Source organism: Lissotriton helveticus, chromosome 3_2 (genome assembly GCF_964261635.1).
Source record: "Lissotriton helveticus chromosome 3_2, aLisHel1.1, whole genome shotgun sequence".
Classification (NCBI taxonomy): domain Eukaryota; kingdom Metazoa; phylum Chordata; class Amphibia; order Caudata; family Salamandridae; genus Lissotriton; species Lissotriton helveticus.
In genome coordinates, this window is record NC_136062.1 from 387,174,528 (window position 1) to 387,200,012 (window position 25,485).

At 42.6% G+C, this 25,485-nt stretch overlaps 1 protein-coding gene across 2 annotated transcripts in view; it reads left to right on the top strand.

The window, feature by feature from the left end:
- The window catches only part of ANO1 (anoctamin 1), a 780,986-nt gene that overhangs the window by 484,592 nt on the left and 270,909 nt on the right, over positions 1–25,485 (top strand). For both annotated transcript variants that reach the window (XM_078684271.1, XM_078684272.1), the window contains exon 5: positions 545–696. In XM_078684271.1, the coding sequence (XP_078540397.1) occupies positions 545–696 (152 nt within the window). The remainder of the gene's footprint in view (positions 1–544; positions 697–25,485) is intronic.

Consider the following 25,485-nt stretch of genomic DNA (forward strand, 5'->3'; position numbering starts at 1 on the left):
TTTGTGTAATTTTTTTCAAGATTTTCTTTAGGAGGAAAGCACTTGCAACTTACTATTTATAATCCATACTTATAAAGCGCAAACATATCACCCTTTAAGGTTTCAAGGAACTAGCGGACGTCGATGGGAGATTAAGTGAGCTATTGCTCATTGTTACATGGTGCTGAGCTGAGCTGCCGCCAGTGCCGGGGATCAAACCATGATCCCTACACTCTGGAGTCAGCTGCTCTGGCCACTGCGCCACTCCTCTCCCAACTTGACAATACCTTAATACTATTAACCCCTAATCTCTTCCTTTAGACTATTTTTTACCTTTACCATTACAGTGACTTCTAAATACCAATTACCTGTGTCCAATGTATTGCATCCAGTTGTAATTCACCTAAAAAAGACAATTCTGTTTGTTTCTGTTTCCAGTATCTGGACATGGGTCTCCCAAGATGATGCATTTAGTCACCAAGTACTGATGCACTGATGTCTGGTTGTTTGTGTTGCATTTGGCTTTGACATCAGACCTAATAGGTCATTCTCCTTCTTTTTGCAGGTGTACCAGGTGAATCAAGCTCGCGGTATTATGCAGAAGCTGAATTCAGTCATTCAAAAAATCACCGAACCCATCCAGCCGAGGGTGGGTGGACGGGATTCGATGACGGTCAAGCAACTGTCCTACCCTTTCTCCAGAGAGAGGCAGCACTTGTAAGTCTAGAAGAGCTCTGTGTCATCGCAGCTATACATTGTTGTATGCATTTTATTGGACGGCAGTATGTCGGACATAGGCTTTGATCTCACATTTCCACTGCTCTGAGAAAAGATCATTGTAGTACATGTTTCATTTTTTCCTGCTCAGACATCAGAGTTGTGAATTGCTGGACCCTGAAGCCTGTGCTCTGGCTGCATTCAATCTATGGCCTTGCAAAGGTCTCTGTAGATCCCAGGGACACTGGGGTATATAGCGGTTGCATCTGTGTGACTGACCACCACCTTTGTTTTGAGTCGATGGCGGTCTTCAGGCGTAGACTGACAGTGAAAGGCAGGCGATGCCAAGAAGCGTCTCTCAGAGAGATGCCGAAGCTCTACGCTATATGTCTGCTCTCAATGTTAGGGCAGAGAATGCTATTTTGGGCGGGGTGGGTATGCTCAGAAGGTGGTTTGAAAGTGAGGTAGGACATTTCTGCACTGGGGAAGGCTGAGTGGAAGATATTGCCAAGATTGGAAGGGGATGGTAGCAGTACGCCAGATTTATATATTTTTAGATTGGGCGAGGAAGGCGACGATTCTCCTGAGGGTGATGGGGGAGGATGGCAGGACACCAGGTACGAAAAAAAAAACAAACGTACTTTATACCCAATTTGGCCAAAAAGATGACAAAATACCCATGAAAGCCAATCATAAAAAACCGACATAGAATAGATATATTAGTAGCAAAAACAATACATATAAGCCGCAGACAAATATCCCCTCTACTTCAACGTAAAAATTAAAAATGGCTTTAATCATACTATTCTATCACAAAATTATTACAAAAGAAATGCATACACAACAGAACCATTCGATCTGTGTAAACCCCCAATGGTTCTGAATAAAGTTCACAGCATTATCAATTTTTTGTTAAATAGTTTGCACAACAGGCCGAATATGGTGGACGGTGTTGATTAAAATATTGATGTTTCCTCTATGGGTAAAACAATGGAGATTGGAAAATGCAGGCATTTTATGTTTTGGGTGACTTCCTTCATTTAATACATATCCTTCATCCTGTTGTGTGCGTCAAGGATTGGAAAGGCAGAAGTCATAAATACGAGCAACTGAAACAGGGTTCAGTAATACAAATTAGAAACAGAAACACAGTGTACAGAGCGATAGCATTCTAAAAAGTCTCAATAGGGGCAGGACCTCAGCAACATCGACATCAATGAAAAGTAAACAACATTCTAGTAAGTGTTCCCGGTGCATAGTAAGAATGTGTACCTAATAAATTGATCTAATAACCCATCTACTACATTACAATGTCAAATGATAAAGGAATGTATGACGTTACAACGAATTCCGTTGCAACGCATGCCTTTACCACGCATGCGTTACAACGGAATTCGTTTATCACGCATAACCTTTACCTCGAATACTTGCGTGGTGACGTCATATGTCGTTAAGAGAAAGCGGAAGTTTATTTTCCGATTTCTCTTAAACGACGCTGATTTTCTGCATATCCCGACGTTACTTAAGGTGAGTTTTTTTTGGGGGGGAAACCCCCCCAAGCCCCCCTTCTTTTACTTTTTACCTTTACCACATATGCCTTTACTACAAACCTCGTAGTAAAGGTATGCGTGGTAAAGGCTTTCGTGGTAACCACGCATGCGTTGTACTGCATGCGTAGTTAAGGATTTCGTGGAAACGGCTTCGTTGTAATGGCCGTTTCCCATGATAAAGAGGTCTGTAAAGAGATTGCAAATATAAGTAATCATGATTTTTAGTTTATTGCTATACACAGAATATAATAATCTGGTCAAGCAAAATATATTTCAGGATAAGCATGCTAAGCTAGCAAAGTGCGAAACACAGCAGAGAGAAACAGTACACCTGAAAAACAGTCTTGAACATTTGTTGAGCTAGAAATGGCAACTGTAAAGAAATTACAGGTATCTTTGCATATTCACAAAGTCTGAATAAATAGGACGTATACATTATACACTCTATATAAAGGCCTGCATGTTAAAGACCGAATATATAGGGAATGTTTACATCTGAGACTAGTTTGATTGACTCCAAAGGTGGACTGTAAACCAGAGGAGTTTAGAAGGTATCATTGTGGAATCCGGAGAAACATAAAGCTACCTAACCTTATCCTAGGAACGTACTCGTAGTAACAATAACTGCCTACCATGGGCTACAAAAACAACATAAAGTTGAGTCTACATCTCATCTCTAGATCGGCACAAGGGATAGTAAGGTGGAATATATGAAACAAAACACATCCAGGACAAGTAGGAAGCTAAAACCAAACAATACTAAAGCACTTTAAATGTGGGTATAACAATACGAGTTACACAGACCAAAAGGCGTCTCTCTCCAGTGCTTAACTTGAGCCAGTGGTTGCCGGTGGAGGCCGCCAGCACTCATTTTAGGTAGCTGGCACTCATTTTTTCACATCAGACATTTACTGAAACAAGAGACTGGCAAACACACAAAAAGCAGAAAGCCATAGGAAGAGAAAAACAGAAAAACTGTCACCAAGGAAAACAAGCATTTACAATGCAACGGTTTCGCCTTTGTAAAAGTTTGAGCGATTGGCATTGCAAATGACAAATTTTGTATTTATGTGTTGGTTTTGAAAGCAGATAAATAAATGGCATTGTCAGCTGCATCAGACCCCACTACACATCTATCCAGCACTACAGCACACGTGCAGCTGTGTCACCATTAAAGTGTTACAAAGCACCATAGACAACTGCACCAGCCATCGCACCCTGAAGGAGCCCCAGTCAGCACCCCCCAGCTATGCACCAGTGTTCTTCCACTGCACGACACCCCATCTGTGCACTAGTGCACCAGCCATCGCACCCTGCAGGAGCCCCAGGCAGCACCCCCACCAGCTGCACCAGTGTTCTTTATATGCACGACACCCCATCTGTGCACTAGTGCACCAGCCATCGCACCCTGCAGGAGCCGCAGCACCCCCAACAGCTGCACCAGTGTTCTTTAACTGCACGACACCCCATCTGTGCACAACTGTTCACGCGGAGTGCACCAGCTCTCCACAGCTGCACCAGTATTAATAAGCAACAGGCGCCAGTAACCCCATGGCTGCACCTCTGTCCTCGAGCCGACAATGCCTGCCTCTCCCGAGCTGTACGAGGTCACACACTGCTGCTCTGGTGCAACCAGTGTTGCACCAGTGACACCAAAGCACTACATCAATACATCTTCAAATCTTTCTTTTCCACTATTCACATCAGCAACCCCAACAGGATTGTCACGCTGTTGCTGCTGCTCTAGAACTTCTGCTGCCTGCTAATAATTTTAGGAGCACTTTGCTCGTTTTTTAAAAATTGCTCGTTTTTTACATTGATTGTATTGTGGTGATATACTGTATGCTGGGATAACTCACAATTGTGCCCCACACTCCCCCTATGTTTGTATTGCTCAGAAAATAGTAAGACCCGACAGGACTCACCATTTTGGGTAAACTCAGCGCCGCCTCACTCCCGACCGCCATTTTGGGTGTGGGCTCAGAAGCGCTCCAGGGGCTAGCGCTCTAGTGTTTGCAAGTGCCTTTTTGGCAAACACTATTTAGGGGACCAGTCAGCCTCGCGCGGACAAACAAACAGGATTGTCACGCTGTTGCTGCTGCTCTAGAACTTCTGCTGCCTGCTAATAATTTTAGGAGCACTTTGCTCGTTTTTTTAAAAAATGCTCGTTTTTTACATTGATTGTATTGTGGTGATATACTGTATGCTGGGATAACTCACAATTGTGCCCCACGCTCCCCCTATGTTTGTATTGCTCAGAAAATAGTAAGACCCGACAGGACTCACCATTTTGGGTAAACTCAGCGCCGCCTCACTCCCGACCGCCATTTTGGGTGTGGGCTCAGAAGCGCTCCAGGGGCTAGCGCTCTAGTGTTTGCAAGTGCCTTTTTGGCAAACACTATTTAGGGGACCAGTCAGCCTCGTGCGGACAAACAAACAGGATTGTCACGCTGTTGCTGCTGCTCTAGAACTTCTGCTGCCTGCTAATAATTTTAGGAGCACTTTGCTCATTTTTTAAAAATTGCTCGTTTTTTACATTGATTGTATTGTGGTGATATACTGTATGCTGGGATAACTCACAATTGTGCCCCACGCTCCCCCTATGTTTGTATTGCTCAGAAAATAGTAAGACCCGACAGGACTCACCATTTTGGGTAAACTCAGCGCCGCCTCACTCCCGACCGCCATTTTGGGTGTGGGCTCAGAAGCGCTCCAGGGGCTAGCGCTCTAGTGTTTGCAAGTATCTTTTTGCCACACACTATTTAAAGATCAGTATGCTAACGCGCAGCGCTCGCGCGCAGCGTCGTGCCGGAGGAGCGCCAGAGGAAAGCCCGTCTGTGCCCGTCCGTGCCTCGGACGGGCTTAGGGCTAAGTCCGCTGCTGGTTGCAGGTACTCCAAGGACGAGCTATTGGCCATAGGTAAGAGGGTAGAGGGAACATCTCGAAATGCCCTACCACAGTCCCCTGTAATGTTGGATTGTGGGCTGATCAATAGCAGATCCCTGGTGAAACATCACCAGGAAGTGTCTGAGCTGCTAAATGATATGGACCTAGATGCCCTATTCATCACGGAGACGTGGACCAGCGTGGACACCTCCGTAGAGTTGGGTTTTTCGTGCCCGGAAGGGTATAAGCTATTCCACAAACCTTGGCCACTAGGAAGAGGAGGGGGGCTTGGAGTGATTTATAAAGACAAGGGGGACTTTTCCCCTCTACAGATCGACGAAGTGGCGGGGGTGGAACTACTGGGGTTCTCCTTGCAAGAACCTAAAGGTAGGATCCTGACTGGATTGATATGTTATAGACCACCCAGCGCGGATACACAATATCAGGCGCTGTTTGACACCATTGCTGCTCTCGCCCTGACCCACTCCAGATTGCTGATTCTGGGAGATTTTAATCTATGGGACAATGGGTCCCGGGGGAGTCATCTGAGGGATCTGAAGGACATCTGTGGAAATTGGGGTTTGGATCAGCTGGTACTGAAACCAACTCACTCAGGGGGACACATCCTTGACATGGCCTTCGCCAAACAGACTGAGACTAAGGTAATTGAAATCTTACCTCAGTGCTGGACCGACCACTCCTTAATCCATTTCCAGATCTCCATACCCATGGAGGGCAATGGAAGTGAGTGCCCGGTGACTTACAGGAAGGGACGGATTTTGTCTAAATTACCAAAGGATAAAACAAAGCCTACTTTTACTGGCAACATATCCTATCATCCAGTGGAATCGGTAGACGTGAACTATCAAAAGTACTGCAATCACATCATAAATACCTTGGATAGATTTGCCCCTCTGACAAATATAAAGAATAAAAGGAAACCATCAGCCCCCTGGTTTAATGAGGAGCTGAAATCCCTACGTAATGCACGCCGGGAGGCAGAAAGGAAAGTAGAGGCTATTTAGAGCCAGATAAAATATCACTAAAAGTGGAACAGGCAAAATATAAAGGAGCTATTGCCAAAGCTAAGGCACTCTTCTATGCCACTACTATTCTTCAGTCCCCTAACAGTACCAAAACCCTTTTTAATATCATAAGGGATCTCTCGCACCCCACCTGTATGAGTAATAAGGTGGTTGCAACTCAAGAACTATGCGATGAGATTGCGATCTATTTTGAGGAAAAGATTGCCAAAATTGTGGGGGGGCTGAAGGAGGAAAGGGCTAGCTGCAAAGATGCAGTGGCACAGATAGAAGAAGAGGAATCTCTACCAATATTGTCATCATTGGAAGATTTCACCCCTCTTACAGAGGAGCTCTTTTCTAGTTTGGCCCATAATGTGGCATCAGGGTCGCCTCTAGACCCCTTCCCGCATAGGATCTGGAAGGAATATGGGCCAGAGCTGTTTCCTTGGATGCATTGGATCTGTCGCCAATCCCTTGAGGAAGGCATAGTGCCGGAAGCATGGAAGCAGGCAGTGGTTACCCCCCTGCTTAAAAAGCCTTCGCTGGACCCTACTATTCCGGCGCACTTCAGGCCCATATCCCTCCTGCCCTACCCGATAAAAATAGTGGAAAAGGTGGTCAGTAAGTCCCTGTCAGGATATCTGGAAGACAATGGCTTATTGGACAGGGACCAATTTGGCTTCCGCCCAGGCCACGGAACAGAAACTGCATTGGCAACCATGCTGGACACCCTTCGAATGCGAGCCGACAATGGCAATTCCTCAGTCCTGGTGCTGTTGGACATGTCGGCCGCATTCGATACGGTTAGCCATGCGGTTCTGTTAAGTAGACTGGAAAAACTGGGCGTGAAGGGCAAGGCCCTGAGGTGGATACAATCCTACCTGACAGACAGACAACAGGTGGTGACCTTAGAACCCTTCTCATCTCCCAAGTCTAAGGTCTGTCATGGAGTTCCTCAGGGCTCTTCTATCAGCCCTATTCTTTTTAATCTTTATTTGCAGCCTCTGATCCCTAGGAACAAATCCTATGGAATTGATTTGATAAACTACGCCGATGACACCCAATTGGTGTTTTCCCTAGAAGGAAGACAGGCAGTGGCCATGGAGACCTTTCAGGACTGCATGAGAAGGGTCTCCAGGTGGCTGAAAATAAACTCCCTCCAATTTAACGAGGGGAAGACGGAGGTGGTTTATTGTTCGTCAGCCAAACTGAGTCACCAACCTTCTTACGAGATCAGGCTTGCGCCGGGAGCTGATCCTTGCATTCCAGTGAAGACCGTGCGTAACTTAGGGGTACTGTTTGATGCAGATCTCCAAATGACCTCCCAGACCAATAAAACCATCAGTGTCTGTTTTGGATTGCTGAAAGCGCTCAGACAGATCTTGCCCCTTCTGCCTGATGAGTCTAGACCGCTAGTGGTCATGAGTGTGATCCTGGCCAGACTGGACTATTGTAACTCTCTGTATCTAGGGGCCCCCTTATACATCTTACAGGGGCTCCAGAGGGTCCAGTCTATAGCGGCTAAGCTGGCTCTCAATAGACCTCGTAGCTCTTCCACTACGTTGGCGCTTACAGATTTACATTGGCTGCCAATCGGGAGCAGAGTTGCTTTTAAGTCCCTATGTATTGTGTATAGAGCCCTGTACAACATGGGACCTATTCCCTTACAGGAAAGGCTCACCTGGTATAAGCCCACAAGGTCCCTGCGCTCCTCTAGCCTGGGTTTGGCAGCAACTACCAGGATCAGGAGATCGAGGATGGGAGGCAGAGCTTTCTGCACTTCTGCATCTAGGCTGTGGAACGAGCTCCCCCTGAATATCAGGCAAATGGACACCTTGTTGCGGTTCAGAAAGAGCCTGAAAACATGGCTGTTCGTCAAAGTTTAATTTTCTTGAGTCCATCTAACAGTGCAGGCGGTTGTTTTTGTATGACATGACAGCCAGTGTATTGTTGTTTCCATCTGACTATTTCTTGTTGGCGCCAGGATACCCGTAGGGTGACAGTTGCGCGTTATAAATAATAAATACAATACAATACAATACAATACCCCACTGCCTGCACCAGTCTCCTCCAAGGGCTGCACAAGCGATTCCCTAAAATGCACCTGCCTCTCCCGAGATGCACAAACATTGCTGCTCTAGTGCACCCCGGGTTGCATGAGCGCACCATAACTGCCCCGGTGATCACTCAAATGCAAACAAAATGTGAGAGGTAGCAAACAGTGTGTTACAAGAGAAAAGTGACGTGTGCAAGTTACAAAAGGGTACCATACACAGGTACAAGGATAATACTGCAATAAATGGTAAACACTCAAGTTACCAGAACACACTGGGAAGGCACTTCCATAGTCATGGAGAATAGTTTTCAGTGATGGGAGGGCTTGCTGCTCGCAGTGAGTTTATGGCAGCCAACGAACAATTTGCAGGCAGATTCTCTGTGGAACTCTACAAAGCGACTGAGAATGGAAGCCGCACCTGCCTTAGGTTGTGAAAGCTATCAGAAAATGCTCCCATATTCTCTGTAAGAGAAGCTCAAGTGCACTCCTCTGAAGCAGGTCCACGCAGATCAGCTGCATAAGCGGAAGTGAGGCTGATCCCGGGGCTCCTTAATGCTACAGTGATGTGTCCTTCATGTGCCAACTCCGAGTACAGTGCTTCAAGAACTTATTTTTATGCGCAGACTCCACACAAGTGGGTTTCATAGCGCTGTATAGTGGATATATAAAACAAGCGGCAGAAAGTCAACCATGTACTGATTGTGGTAACGGAAAACTTTTCTTTGCAAAAAGCATGTTAGTAGCGATATTTACAGAGGCATGGGAGCTTGTACTATCAAGTAATGTTTACACAAATGAAGATACATGCCACCACCAATATGTTACTGTTCAGCATCGACACATATATTTCAATCACTGACCGACATGTTAAAGGCTCCTTCCTCAGCGAAAATGTCAGTTTTTTTTTGTTGTTTTTTGTTTATATTCGTGATTATTACTCAGGACAGGGCCCCAGCATAATATTTTATCATTAGTATTATCCACACAGGGCAGCTTCAATCAGAGATTGTTTTTTATAGAATAACTGCACATGCGTATCACCTGTACCAGCGACGAGTCACCAGAGGTCACTGACGCACGGGCCCTGGGCTGAGCAGCTCTCTTTTTCCCATCCTTGAAATCGCTAGGAGGCTGCGATGTCGCTAGTTTGCTACACTGAATCAATGCACAGAGAGGGTGTTCTTTTCCCAACATCGCAGAAGCTGAACAAGTGGGGAAGCTAGGATTCTAAGTTTCCTGCTCCCCATAATATGTTTTTCTAAAAATGCACAGATTTTGCAGTCACTACTTTAAATCACGTATTTTAAAGATAGCAAATATTGAAGATGGTTTGAGGCCAATTTTGGGTGGGAACGAACAGCGGGGGGAGGGGGACGGGAACGGGCACACATGGACAGCGGGAGGGGGGGGCGGGAACGGGCACACATGGACAGCGGGGGAGGGGCAGGAAAGGCACGGACAGAGGGAGGGGGCGGGAACACGAACAGCGGGAGGGGGGCAGGAACGGGAATACGGACAGCGGGAGGGGGGCAGCGGGAACGGCCACAATCAAAAGCACTCACCTGGACCTGGACTTCCTCCGGCGGCAGTCGGCCGCGGAATGACCAAAAGAAACATGGACGAGCAAAAAAATAAACCCTGCCCACCACCGCACTGACGTCCTAAAAGGGGCTGGATGAGAAAAAATGTCAGAAACGCCCCCGAGTCGCCTCGCAGAATGACGGACGCCTCTCTCTTCCAATGGCTAGCCTCCATTTATGGAGCTAGCCAATGGAACAGAGTGGCGGGAATAAGCCTTATACTGGTAAACAAAAGGTTTTCGCCTGCGCCGAAAAGCTGCACGGCGCAGCTTTCGACGAGGCGAAACCTAAAAACAGAAAACTGCTAGATTACGAGAAAGAGGCAGGGAATATATGGTAGTAAATGAAATGGCATGTAGTGGATGTAAGACTTCACACCCTTGATGTTCAGCAGCACAGCAACATTTAAAAGCACCTGTCACAGGCTTATTAGCAGAGCTCTTGCCCCAGCACTCCTTCTTGTACAAATTACGTACTGACTCTCTCAAGTGTGCATGTGTGTGATTGCAGCTTGTTCAGTTCTCCAAATCTATCCATAATGAAATAAATATGAATAAAGGATAGGATAAAGAAGAGGAACATGATTAACAATTCTTCCATCATGGCTCTGTAATTGATGTAATTATATAATGTCTATAGCAGAGGAAATGCCTACCTTATGAAATTGTTTTGTGTCACTGTAATCTGTATGTGATTATGACGACTGATTTAACTGACCTCTATTTATGGTATTTTAACCTATTTTAACACGTATTTATAATAGAAAATATTTTTATACCTCATTTGTAAATATATAGGCTATGTAAATGAATCATGATTTTACTCTGTATTCATTAATTAATTAATTATGTATTTTTTGGTGTGAATATTTGTATTGTGCTATTGTCTTTTTATGATATTGATTTTTTGAAATAAAGTATTTTGACTGACTGACTGACTGACTGAAATAAATATGCAAAGGGCAAACAGATATCCATGGAAGGACAGCCAATACTGTATGATAAACAAAATCTATAAACAATAACTATATCACTGTAACCAGGGTCATTTATTAGTACCAAGAGAGGTCCATAAAGGTCTACACTCAACAACCATACCTATGCTATAAATATGTTGTTCTATAGGGGCAGCTGTGTGCCCCAAGTAAATCCACATGAAAAGTTGTGGAGCATAACTTGCAAAGTTTGCTTTAGTGTAATTACAGAATATTACTGCAAAGTCACTGCAAAGTGTGCAGAATTACGCAAGCAGTGTAACTGTGCATTTCACACTGTTTTGTCAACCCGAAGATGCATTTTGCGTTAAGAAAATACTGCTAAATGCAACAGAACAAGAACAGCAGCAGCACTCTGCAGCTTATGCTCTGTCCCTGAGCTCTTTGGTAGGCATTTTTGACCCAGACTATGGGAAAGGCCCAATCCAGTCATTTTTGGTAATTTCCAGTTAAAAGAGTGACAAGAAAGTACCAAAACTACTTAGAATATTATAGCATAATTAAAATTCACATAGACTTTATGAAAACAAAACTGCAGCAGATACCTGTTTATTACTACAATAGAAAAAAGATATCCTGAAAGTGGATAGAAAAACGTTATGTTGTCAACACGTTTGCTAGTAGGAAGAGCACAACCATTAGCTGAGAAATTACACCAGCACAATTGGATTCACACATGAACCGCCTGTGCTGTCTATCAGGGCTACATGTACTCCCCAAAGAAAAAACCGGATACCAACATATGAAGATTAACAAAAAAGAATAACTTATTTCACCCTATCCGAAGTGAAACGAACACCAACCACAACAAGATACAGACAAGACAAGCACAATACAAAGCTAAAAGGATATTGCAATTAGTAGACGAGGGAAGAAAAACCTCCCTATCTGGGAGACAGTATCATCATATTCCACTCTCACAAAGATTTTTTTCCATTAAAATATCTGGCATGGGTATTAAGATTAAAACAATGCTATGGCAAATAACTTATATGTCTTGTTGCCACATTGTACATCACCTCAATTTTTCCGAATGATGACCCATCTCATGTCTGCCTCCTTTTGGTCTTTATCTCCACAATGGCTTCCTAGGGAACTGATTCATGATTGTTTCTTATATCTAATTTATGTTCAATATGCATTGTGCAGATGTCACTTTCTGTCTCTTCTATATATATATTCACTTTCAGATACAGAAAACAACATCTATATAGCTTGACTAAGGGTACATATTCAAAAAGACAGGCACTGAATCATTATAAAAATGCCTGTCATCTAAATCATCAACATATAGGTTTGCTATAATGTGGGCATATGTGGCTCCTTTTTTGTTAACTTGTGGTGTTTGTAGGCGGAGCCATAAAATAAGAAGTAGAATTTTCGCAAATGATTTCAACACACTGTGTAATAAAATGCACTGGTAGCTGCTTCACCGGCTACTTTATTGTGCCTGAGGTAGGTGAGCCTGCGGATTGCTCCATCATGTCTCCAAATCCTGTATGGCTGATCTGCTTGGGAGGATAGGATTGGTGCGGAACACATGCAACATAGCATTGTAATTGGGTGGTTGTAAACAACATGGGGGTTTCCATCGTGGGGACCAAGTAACCTTACCGAAGAGAGCTTTGCTCTTGTTGTCTGTTTGATGTCAGCTGCAACTACCCCCATCGTTAACAGCTATCAACTATGACTCTATATTTCTACCACTTTTCTATTTTTTTTTACCACCAGTCAATACATATAAACTTACACATGCAGCTCAATGCATGAAATCCAAATACAGCAGAAAAAGTTTTCGAGTCATTATTTTCCCTCCCAAAAAACAGAAAGGATTTTGTAGTCTGCTGTGGTTGACATTACTTTTTTGCTCTAGGGTTTTTAGGTCTCACCTACAAACCACTCTAACTGTCTGGCAAGCGCTTATGTCAATACAGAAAACACACCGCAAGGCATACACATAGAAAGATATTTATCAATAGCCCCTTTAAACCATTTCCTACTATGCTACAATTAGTTTTAGGTAGTGGATAACAGGGTTGTCCAACCGCATTGATACCAGCCCAAGACTTATTGTTATTGTGTACACTAAACAAGTACTCCATATATTTTAAAACTAATGCCTTTATTTTTATTTAGTGTTTTTAAATTGTGAGCGACTCCACCCTCTCTTATTTTAATTGCCGTGTAGGGTTTGCCTGCAGTGCAGATATCCTGTCGTAAAGCAGGGCTGAGCTGCTACAGAGGTTGCTCACAGTTGCCCGGTGACTGGAAGACACGAGCATCTGTTCCAGTAGTTCAATAGTGACAGGGTGAATCCCTGGATGCACAAAGAGGAGCGTCTGTTGTGGGCAAAGTCTCTGTGTCCCAGATCTCCCTCCCCAGCACAGACAGAGCCAAATTCCTATTGCTGCAACCACTTATAGTATACAACTAACCAAAGGCAATACATGCTTCCAATGCCTCATCTCCATTAATGCTGCAGCGTGAAGCCAGTTGTTGGGAAGATGGCAGCCGCAGCTTGTGCAGTTAAGAGCAGTGAGGCCGGGTTGGGGGGGAGGGGGTTGGAGTATGATAGCTGACCACAAGGAAAAATAAATTAATGTTCCCTCGTCGTTGCCTGCTGAAATCCGCCCAAACACCCACTAACCCGACCCAACCGCTCTTAAGTGCATGGGCTGGGTCTGGAAGATGATAAGGTATGAATGCCTTCAAGGGATTTATTTCACAATATTTTATCTCTTCTTAGAGAGTTTCAACTTATTAGGGTCAAATGAATGGACAACTTTATTTTGGGAAATGATTCCTATTATTTGTGCTAAGTTTGGCACCATAAAATGTTTGGTAGCGTCTAAGTCTATGTCATTTAGTTTACCACAACAATGTATAAAATAAACTTACACATACTATCAAAGAAATCATGCAAAAAAGGAACTGAGAGGGTGTATATAGAAAAATAGATGATTTTATCTTGGTCAAATAAATTTCAGGGTACAAATATAAACAATTACAAAAATGAAACAGGTAGGTGACACTATTACTTAGGTAACCTCACTGTGACATTAAGAAACACCTTTCTTCAAAGTATTAATTAAAAATAAATCATAGAAGAGAAGATGTAAGTCGACGTTTTGGTCTCTACGTTGTCATACACGAGACCATCCTCAGGACAAAAATAAATGTTACGGTTGACCCCTATTGTAATGTAGAGAAAAAGAGTATTACTTCTTATTCACATTACACAAACTACTTCAGTAAAATCAATTCAATATATATAACACCCATCTCAAAGAATAAAAAACAACTATTTTTATGAATATTTACATTAGATCTGCTTATATATAATGCAACATTACAACCAATCGTATTGAGTGCATACATTGAAGGTTTCAAATTCACATTTCTAAGAAAAGAAAGACATATACGAACTCAATCGTTAATGGTTCGTCATTCGTTTTTACAAAGTTTGTTGTGTTATGTTAAACTCTCTTGTATTCATGTATATTTACTTACAGACTGTCAAGTAAATATGGAACAGATCAGAAAGCTACTTAGTACACATTTGTTTTATCGGAAATCAACTTTCTCAACCTAAATCATGGGACATTCATATAGTGGCAGCCCAATAGAGCCCATCCAATTTTTGTACTGCTCAAAAAATGAAGTATATTAATTCTGTACCAAATTTAGTGTGCTATTGATTGGCTTTTACCTTGATATGGCATTGGATGACGTTTATGAATTTCCACCTCGGCGAAAAAAGGGAGCACAACTTTTATGTGTCCGCAGATCTATTTTTTACAGAATCTGTTAATATAGAAAGCGAACATATATAAATATAAATAAATCAAGGGTTTTAGCTCAATAGGTCGTAAACAGGTATCCTTTCCTAAGTCGATAAATGGCTAATCGACTGTATAATAGTCCCCAAATGATTTATTATAAAAAAAAAATTGTCTATTTTCTCGTCTCTGTTATCTTATATCATAGAGGTCGATTGAAAAAAGATATATTAATATTGCGAGAGTTACCTCTTTTCTATCGGGCTATTTCGTGCCTTAAGTGAGGGTAGATGAGGCGGTTCTATCTTGCGCCGCTATAAAACGAAACAGTAATAGAATTTAAATATCACTATCTTTTATCAAGGATTATGATAAGATAAGGAGCACCGCACACAATATATTACCTTATTAAGTTATATAAAGGGCCACAAGATGGTGTACTTCTTGTATGTGCACAACTGGTAGCTTTAGCCAATGAATGACTAGTACTTCAACTAAAAAGTGGTTTTCCACTTTTACATTTTAGAATAAAAACTCTTCTAAGATTAGACCACCATCACCGCGCAGTGCTTCGTAATCCATCCAGGAAGCGATCCGGTGTGCACATACAAGAAGTTCACCATCTTGTGGCCCTTTAAATAACTTAATAAGGTAATATATTGTGTGCGGTGCTCCTTGCTTGTGGAAGTGAACACCCTTTCCCACAGCTTGCAGCTTCTTTTTAATTGCCGCTCTCCTTCAGTCGTCTACCTGCTTTGGCTCTCAGCCCAAACCTGCTTCATAGTGCAGCATCCTCTGTGGTGCTATTATGATAATGTACTCGCCCCCTGCACAGCAGCATAGCGAGCCAGAACCTCCCACCTGTCACTGAGTACACTTTAAATAGAAGATACCTTCACATGGCGTGTTAGGATCTTTATTTACAGTCTGCGGCATTGTGCTAGCTAACAACAGGTTTTATCATAGCACATAGATAAAAACGTAGGGCCTCATTTATGAGGCCGTGCGTGAGTTTTGCGCTTCCGATGCGTCACTTTTTGTGACGCATCGGCGGCGTAAAACATGCCTCCTGATGCGCACTATTTACAAAGTGACGCATCTAAGCAGATGCGTCACTTTGTAAACCCCTGCGCTACATTATACCTGTGTCAGGTATAATGTATGCAGAGGGGGGCGTTCACCCGTAAAAAGCCTCGTAATAGTGACGCTGTGAAATCTATGAGATTTCACTGCGTCACTTTTAGGATGCTGTTCCGTCAAAATCTTGCGCCTGCCTCACAGCAGGCGTAAGACTGACGCAAGCCCTTTCACATGGGGCTTTCCCCATGTGAAAGGAAGCATTGCTGGAGTTGCGTCACTTTTGTGACACACTCCAGCAATGCGTCACTTTTGCGCCTACAGATACGTCAGAAATACTGACGTATCTGTAACTCCTTGCGACATGATGCGTCATATTATAAATATGACGCATCAATCATGTCGCAGGGAGAGCGCAGTGAAAAGTGACGCATCGCTGTTTTCACGCAGCGATGCGTCACTTTTCATAAATGAGGCCCGTAGATCTCTGCCACAGCCGCATCAGTATCGGAAATATATCTGCTCCCGCCTTTCCTTCCAAACAGTGATGTCTCTCACACACCGGGAAGGAGAAACACAACAACTGTAAGGTCCTCCAGCTGGCCTGCTACGCCTCTCACACTACTTGTTTCCGGCTCCTTTGCCAAGGACAAAATAATCTACTTTTGCCAAAGAGCCCTCTTGAATGCACCAACCACCCACTATTTGTTTTGTAATTTCTTTTTATTAACAACAGGTTATGCAATATTTGACATATGCTGGTTGTACAACAGGCATTAATTACAGATGTTCATTACTGGTATCACAATTCTGGTACAGAGCTGTATTTGATAGTTGATATTAGCAGGTTTGCAGGACAACAGTCTATTACGCATATTGTTGATAATGACCAGGTGAGCAAGGCAACACTAACATCATCCCCATTTTATCATCACTAACCACACTCTTGTCTCATTTATGGGCCCCTAGTGTATGGCTGGATCCTCTGTACCTTGACTCTAAGTGGCCTGTGCATCATCTCCAATAAGGTCCTGAAGTGCACACAGCCCCCTCCACTGGAGCACACTCACAATGGAACTAATGGTGCCTTCCTTTTTCCTTGCTGGCTACACTATGCCCTTAAACCACTGTCCAGTGCCCTTCCTCTTCTTCCTGGTAATTATGTGTCACATGAAACATTCTTCGTCTATAGTTGATCTCTTTCTGTCATCTCTCACCGTTAACTGCAAATGTTGTAGTTATGAGCTACGATTGTACCGCAATTTGCATGGAGGAAAGCGGAGGAGTGAGAGACCCAGGAGTATGGAAATGAGTGATAGTGTTTGTGTGTCCACTGAATAGAAAATATAGTCATATTGGTTCTCAACCAATTTAGATCACCTGTAAGCCAGTAAGTTTGTGTTGGGTGCTTGCCTTTTGTTGCCTTTATCAATGGTTGTTTTGTTTCACAAGGGTATTTGTAAACATTTTATTTTTTGCTGAATTGCTAGACCATTGCCAAAATGAAAAGTAGACATGGTTTGATAGCAAAAATATTTTGGGGGTTCAGCGCAATGCATACTTTGCCATAGTACTGCGCCATATAGATGGGACTACTTTGGGGCAGATTTATGAAGTCCTTGCGCCGCCGGTGCGTCATTTTTAACATGGGAAAAAGTGATGCACCGGCGGCGCAAGGCCTTCATAAATCAGCCCCTTTGTGTGGATGCGTACTTTGTGAAAGGTCATAGTGCCATATCTTACAGTAAAGGTAGCCAATGGCTGATGTAGGCTGACCCATTGCCATGATGTAGTGGGCTGAAGAAAAATGGGTAATTAACAAAAGGAGACAAATGGAAGGTACATTATGATTACGATCTAAAATCAATTCTCTACATAGGGGCAGATTTATGTCGGACTTGCGCCACATTTACGCCGCCGGTGCGTCACGCAACAGCGGCGTAAACGTGGCGCATCCCTGCGACCCATTTACAACGTGACGCATCTAGGCAGATGCGTCACGTTGTAAAGCCCTGCGCCACCTGTGGGCGTTCCGGTGCAGGGTGGGCGTTCCGGGGCAGGTGCGCCTCGCAATAGTGCCTGCGTGAAATCTACAAGATTTCACGCAGGCACTTTTAGGCCAATGCTGCGTCAAAACCCTGCGCCTGCTTGAAGCAGGCATAAGGCTTGACGCAGCATAGAGCCCCCCAGAGCATTGCTGGAGCTGCGTCGCGCTTGCGACGCAACTCCAGCAATGCGCCGCCTTTACGCCCCAGATGCGTCACTCATCTGTGCCGTTTTTGCCCCATGGTCCGCCGCATTGTAAATGCGGCGCACCATGGGTGGCAGAGCTGCGGCGCACAATAACTGGCGCATCCCTGGGGATAAGTCAGTTGTTGTAAATCTGCCCCTTAATGTTTAGCCATGCAACCACGAGTCACAATATATCTCACAATCATTATTGAGGAAATCACGGTTCTCCACATATGACATCATTGTTGCAGCATAAAGGTCACTTTACTCTCTTTGATGGTATTTTCTTAGCATGTGCCTGGACGTTGCCTGTGTCACTGACTTTTTGCATGTGACAGCACATCCTAGGCACACAGTGGTAACGTTTGGGCCATGATACTACACGTATGGGGTAAATATTGGCTTTTATGGAAGCAGTTCCTGGGCAAACATGACTCTGTAGTGTCGCTGCAATCTCGTTAACTACATCTTGTAGTTCTCAGTAAATCTGTCGCCTGATGTTGCCATATACTCATTGAGAGGCTGTCTCGTGGCAGTTAGCGGTAAGAGAGTGTTGCCTACCGGCTCAGTAGCCTAATGCCTGGCAGGTCTTCTTGTACCAGTCTCTAAAGTTTTAAGGTATCCGTGTGCTTTCAATTTTAAATCCACTTCTTTAATGTTGAGTGTTGGGACTATTTTGGAATGATTGGCGTTTCTGTTGAGCCTTTCACAGGGTTTGTGTTTGTTTTGATGTTGGTCTGGGAATGCCAGTGAAGGTCCAGAAGTTTAGCACAGACACCACGGGCCCTAGAGCAAGCAAGAAAAAGGGCTGGAATTGTGTAATACAGCAATTACTAGGGTTCAATGAGCCCCCTAGGGCTCCGGGCCCCGGTGCTACGATAGTGGTGACTATCCCATTATGAGAGTCACATCTGATCCAAAAATGAGGGAGAAGAAGCTTTGTGATCTCAACAGCAAAAGAGTGGAATCTACTTCCTCTCCATATTAGAAGTATATCAAATTTGCTGATGTTTGGAAGGCTTTCAAAACATGCATTTTTGCGAATTAAGACATCAACAAATACTGCAGCAGTTCACACTTCAGCTAGCGCCTTGACACCTTCCGGTATTTGTTGCGATTTATAAGTAATTATAACATAATATAACAACGTAACAAGCCTGGAAGACAACAGTGATCCTAACAAATGACATGTGTGGCAGTAAGTAGAGCTACTACCAAGGCATTTCTTGCCTGCCCTGGCCTTTGGCCCAGTACCTCACTGCATCAGTACCAGGGGCTGTCTCGCTTCAGACTGCAAGTATTATGTTCACATGCTGAAAACCTTGGGATGGCTTTTGAAGCACTCACTGTGAAGATCTCTCTTATGTAGTTCTTTTGTATTATTGCATGTGGTTCTTTTTAACACTTCATTTTGTTGTTGTCTTTTTTACTCCGTTAATTCGTTATTGAGCAATTTGAGCCCGGTACATAAATACAGGACAGCCCATGGCGTGTGCTAGATTGAGAACCAAATTCAGGCAGCTGCATGGTTTACAATGTTGTGCCGAGTATAATAGTTACTATTGTGCACGTTATTTTTATTGCATTTTAGAATGCCCCACTCATGGTCAACAGTTATTGAGGATCTGAATGTATTTATTTATTTTTAACAAACGCAAATTGCACCTTAACCCTAAAGAAAAGGTGCACTGAATACTTTATGAATTAAAAATACCTAAAAACGAATACATAATCTAGAAAATGTCAATTAAATCAGAAGCAGTAAGAGAAAATACCATATTTGAGATAAAAATGAAAAGATGGTAAAAAGAGGGGTTATAGCAGCATAAACTGTGTGCTCAGCAGTTCAATACAATAGCCCGAATCTCTACCCTCCTAAGATTACGTCTGATTTTGTTTATGTTAAACCGCAACAATCTTAGACTCAGTCCCAAAGATATTCGTACTATAGATATTTTCCATACATCTAGAATTCCATTCAATGGAAACACTCATGTCTTTTGTTAGGGCTGTGAAGGCACTTGTTATAACTGAGCACCCTGTCTGAAGCAACATTGCATAATGTAAGCTGTGCTCAGACTTTGTGTCACTAAACGAAATGACTAAAAAACAAAATACATCACGCATAAATAAAATGTCAACATTCAAGAAAATTGAGAACCCTTTTCAAAACAAATCAGGGATATCAGTCAGACATTCTTCTAAGTAGTTAAACATGAGCAGTGCTGTGAAGTAGTGTCCATGTTTTATCTCTGCTCGAAGCATTGTACAGAGTTCTAAAACTGTTTGGGCACGTCTGAGGCTTAATACAATCTCAAAAATAAATAAATAATGAAATAAATACAGCTTAATGCAATCTCATGAATAAATAAAAAAGAAATAACTCCATACCCATTGACAGCATATTTCCTTTCAATAATAAAAATAGTACTATTAAAACCAGTATACCAAGGAGCAGTAACTCAGCAATATACAAAGAGGCTACTGCACACTTTCAACGTAATACATTCTGCATCCTATAATTTTGCTTCGAGTGCAAATGTATATTTCTTTTCACTGCTCCAAAGGAAATGCTTTATTAAACTGAAGGCTCAGCAGCCTTCCTTATCCTAAGAGACTCCAAAGAGCCAGAAGCAAAAAGGCTGTGACTGCCCACTCAGCAGATGAATAAATTGTGCGCTAAAGAAAGTCTAAGTAAGGCGCAGACCGTATCGTATGCAAAGTTCCAGAAAGTGGACATTAATCCCTTCCACCTTATGACAGTCGCACAGGCGGGGTCTTTGTGGATAGGGGCTGATGGCCCATCGCCCATGGGTCTTGGCTGATTGAATCAAGCGGACTCCAGTTGGGTCATTATGTTCCTGAGCATTGGGTTTATATTATAGTTATGTAGAATTGTGAGGTATGTTTGAGTTTGTTGCCTACAGTAGCAAGCTTCTTCATTGTAAAGGGCTTGAGCATCACCGATCTCCCTTGTTAATTTGCAAAGTGCCTGCATTTATGTCGCACAGTGCTGTGGTTGCTGATAGCTCTTTTCATTGGTACTAGAATGCCTCTAAGATCCTTGAAGCTTTGCTTTCACATACGTAGTCAGGCTTCCAAATGGTGCTCCGCCTCAAAAGTGGTGTGGAGGATGAATACTTCAAGAGAATAGTGGGGCATAATATCAAGGGGGTTTATCTCCGCTTTTTTGGCTTTGAAAGCCAAGAAAGCGGAGATAAAATTATCTCCCTATTACCTAGCTGTCGCTAACACCAGTTAGCGACAGCTAGTAGGAGATAGCGACCATCTTGGGCCCCACTTTGCATGTCAGAGAAATTTATCACTAATGACATGCAAAGTGGGCGTGCCAAGATGTTAGCGACTGGAAACAGTCGCTAACATCGCTATCTCCTATTACCGACTTTTGGAGATATTCGCGCTAAGCGTGAATATCTCCAAAAGCTAACACCTGCCCTGAGCAGTTCTTAGTCATGTTATCCAATGGGAAGTGGATAACATGGCTAAGAGCATTAGCTCGGTAATGCCTGAATATCGCTGATTTTTCAGCGAGATTCATGCATTGCGGCCGATTTTTATCGCATTTGCGATAAACCTTGGTAATACCAAGGTTTATCTGCGATAAAAATCTCCGCAGGTCGGCGATACATTTTTGTCTCTAACCAAGCAATAGCGATAATTATCGCTATTGCTTGGTTATATGCCCCAGTGTTCTGAGCTTCAGCATGGACATAAGACCCCATTTCAGCCATCATTGCACTTGTGGACGCGCCTCAACGTGAGACAGGAGTGCTCTTTGGACAAAAAAAAGATAACCCGTTGGCCCGATGAGACTCTGGCACTACAAGTAAGGGTCCCTCTCTACCTTTTCCACTTCTCTATACCTTATGCTTTGACTGCTGGAATCCAACGCTTTGCAGTAAAGCAACCAAGTTCAGTAGATTCCCAAAAAATATTACTTCCTACCATGCTGATGTATTGAGACCAGAAACCACACACCAAGAAAGTGGCTGCAAGATTCTTAGATTTTTTTTCCCTTCTCTGATTTTCCAGCTCTTTCATAAAGAACCGCTTGGGCCATTTGTCAGACTTTACCAGCAGCTTGAATATAGAGGTTTGATGCCTACATCACAGTTCTAACAGAACAGTCTGAGTTTGTCAGAGCAATGAAAGTATTTCCAGTCATGACCGTCAATATTGTTTCCACTCCATAGAGGAGAGATGGCAGGGGTTCTTACTTTGATCCAACGTATTGTACTTGAGGTACCTCAGAATGAGAGCCTAAATGTCCTGTTTCCCTGGTGATTCAGAGTGTCACTTTGCAATTAATACCCACTCCTCATCCTTGTTCAGTCACCATGGAGGAGTAGACACCCGTTTAAAGTCTTAAGAGTTATTATTTTCCAGACTTTGTGGCTTGCCTAATCCTCTGTAGATGTCTAACCCCAAAAGTAGTAGGTGACACAGAGAAGACCTAGATAGAATGTTGTGCTTCCATGAAGTCTATTTTAACTAGTGACTGTCACATGTTTAAAGAATTGTAGGGATTATTGCCCACATGCATCAAGGGTTTTTACATTCGCAAACGGTGCGAATCGCAAAATTCGGCCGTTTGCGAATCCCTTTTTTGGATGCATTAAACTTTTTGCTATATTCGCAATTTAGGAAATCGCAATTTATTTGCGATTTCTTAAATTGCGATTGCATTTAAGAAATCGCAATTTGTGATTTCTTAAATGCAATGCATTAACATTTTTTTTTTTTTTGCGAATTCGCAAATTGGAAGAGGTAAATTACCATGAAGTTGAACTTCATGGTAATTTGCCAAAACTTTCAAAAATGCACAAAAGTGCATTTTTGAAAGTTTCATTTTACACACACACATGCCCTTGGGGCATGTGTGTGTGAAAAATGTTCTTAAAGTTTAATTTCAGGGGTGCGGGGGGGTTCTTTAGACCCCCCCTTGCACCCATGAAATAGCATTCTCATTTTGCGATTTCTTAATTGCGAATCGCAAAATGAGAATGGCTTCCCATTCATTCCAATGGGCCTCTAGGCCCATAGGAATCAATGGGAAGGGATTCCTTAATTGCGATGCGCAAATTGTGAATCGCAATTAAGGAAAATTAAGAAATCGCCAAAAAAATTGCGATTTCTTAATGCATAGCACTTTGCGATTTCTTAATTGCGATTCCTTAATTTTCGAAATTAAGAAATCGCAAAATGTTACAATGATGCATGTGGCTGTATGCTCCTTACTTTTGGCTGTCTATTCTTACCCATGAAAAGACAATATAGTATGGCAATCACAATAGAAACCTACGTGTTTACTGTAACAGACTCCTTCTTAGCTCACCAGGTGGGCTTCAGTAGTTTATAGAGTTGTAAAATCTGATGATTAAAAGAAGTAAGCTCCATGACGGCCTAAATTCATAATAATACTGACACTGAATATCTGAAGTGTGCTTGTGATTCTGTCAAACTCATTGCAACATGCTATATAAAAACTTTCATATAAATTAATTTAGCATGAACTGCCAAAGCAGGTCCTCCCTGGACAGGAAACAAGCGTCCTAGGACCGGTTTCAGGGTTTCACCCCTCATCAGCCAGGATAGGTTGAATCCAATGGCACAGTGAGCCTAGTACCCATGTCTGGGCATATCCGGCGCACTTAGGACGAGAGAGCGAATGACACACAGTTGATGGATAGAAAGCAGAACCAATCAAAACATTCATCCTCAGTCAAGCGATCTGGGTTTAATCAATCATTCTTTTGGGGATGTGGGCTTGCTGCTCTTGTCCTAAGGCGGCCTGTAGTCTCTTGTTAAAGGGGCAGGCCCAGAAAAGATGGTGTGCAGTTTCCTCTTCTGGACATCCCCTTCGGCAGTTTAGCATGAATCTTTGTTATGTTCTCTATGGAATTCCTGCGTTTGTGTCTGGCTTTCCAGGTCTAGCAAACCTCCAGCTCTGTACCTTTGGTAATCATAACTTTGTATCTTAAGTACAGGGCTGAGATAGATTCTGAAATGTGTGCACCCACAAATCAGGCAACTAAGTCAGTAGTCAAAGGTCATTGTCTACTACTACTACTCTAGATAAAGAGACCACCATATGAAATCTGTCACTGGTTAAAAGTAAATTTTGAAGCATTACTGTATAGAAAGTACTACCCCAGCGACATTGATATTCTTGCATGGTCAGACAGCCAGCACACCTCTTGGTGTTCTTCAAATTACTTCTCTTTAGGTTGCTGGTCACGTAAGACAAACTATATCTTTAAAGATCATGTAGACCGCATGGTTTTCATTGCTTAATGTCTATAGGCAACAGAAATCCAATTTTATTTCCATCTCAAATTTTTAGCATCCATATGATGTACATTTTCAGTGTTAAATTGTCTAAGGTTGAAAATGGATGGTACATCGGGAAGACGTCTACATTCACAGAGGAAGCCTTTGCTCCCATGATGCTTCCATTCATCAGTGTGCTCTAGCTGTTTGGGCAAGGCCTTTTCCCCAGAGCTGTTCTGGCTTATCAATTGTGAGGTGTTAAAGCATATAAGGGTTTTGATCATCTTGTGTTATAGGCTATAGACTGCTATTTTGTTACATGAATCTCACAGATTACATGAACTCTCACAGATTACTGTTGTAGGCAAGGGTTTTGGTGTTGGCCACTCACTCTGACAAAGCCATGGTGATTTCACTGATGATTCTTTTCAGAAGGATTGTTTTTCAAGCTGTATTGGTCTGTATATTTGTAATTTTCTAACTATGTGATGGTATCACATTTATGAGCACTTGAATAGGTCAGTGTTGGGTAATGTGTAAAGCCAATGGTAAAAAGTAAATGCTTTGTCAGCTCACTGGGCAGATTTCCTTAGTTTGATCTGTTTATTAGGAATTGCTATGACAAAGTTAGGAGGCCTGACCTACATATTGGGAAAAGCATGTATTAAAGACAATATGTTTTTATAAATGGGTTGGTATTACTGTGTATTAAACATGTGCACAAAAGCAAGGGTTTTGCTGTTGTTGATCGACCCAAATTGTCCACGTAGATATTTGTACTTTTATGACTGTATGATAAGCCAGTGATAAATTTATCATTACTTTTCATAAAAGTCTGTTTGTTATGAAAAGTAAGATAAATGCACTAGGCGTATTATTTTGATTGTAAATCGTGCATGTTATAGGTTTCAGGGTGGATTGTTATTTCTCTGCACATTATGTTACAGGCTGTAGACAGGTGTTTGGTTATGTATAATCTTACAGATTACCATAGTAGGCAACAGTTATGATGTTGGTCTCCCACTCTTATAAACTCTGGCAGTAGAATTTTACAGTAATAATACTTGGTAGGCCAGATTAAGAGGACTTGTGTATTGTTTTGTCAACAGTAATGTACTGTATATTGGTAATTTTATAATTGTATGTCTCATGGTTGCCATCCTTTGTGCTATTCAATAGGTCTGTGTTGTAGATAGTGTCAGTCCATTGGTAGAGGCTAGAGGCCCTATCATTTGACTCAGAAAGATTATGCCAAATTCCATAGTTTTGATCTGCTTATAATGAAACCTTGTGACAAAGCAGCTAGGTCTTATCTAGAT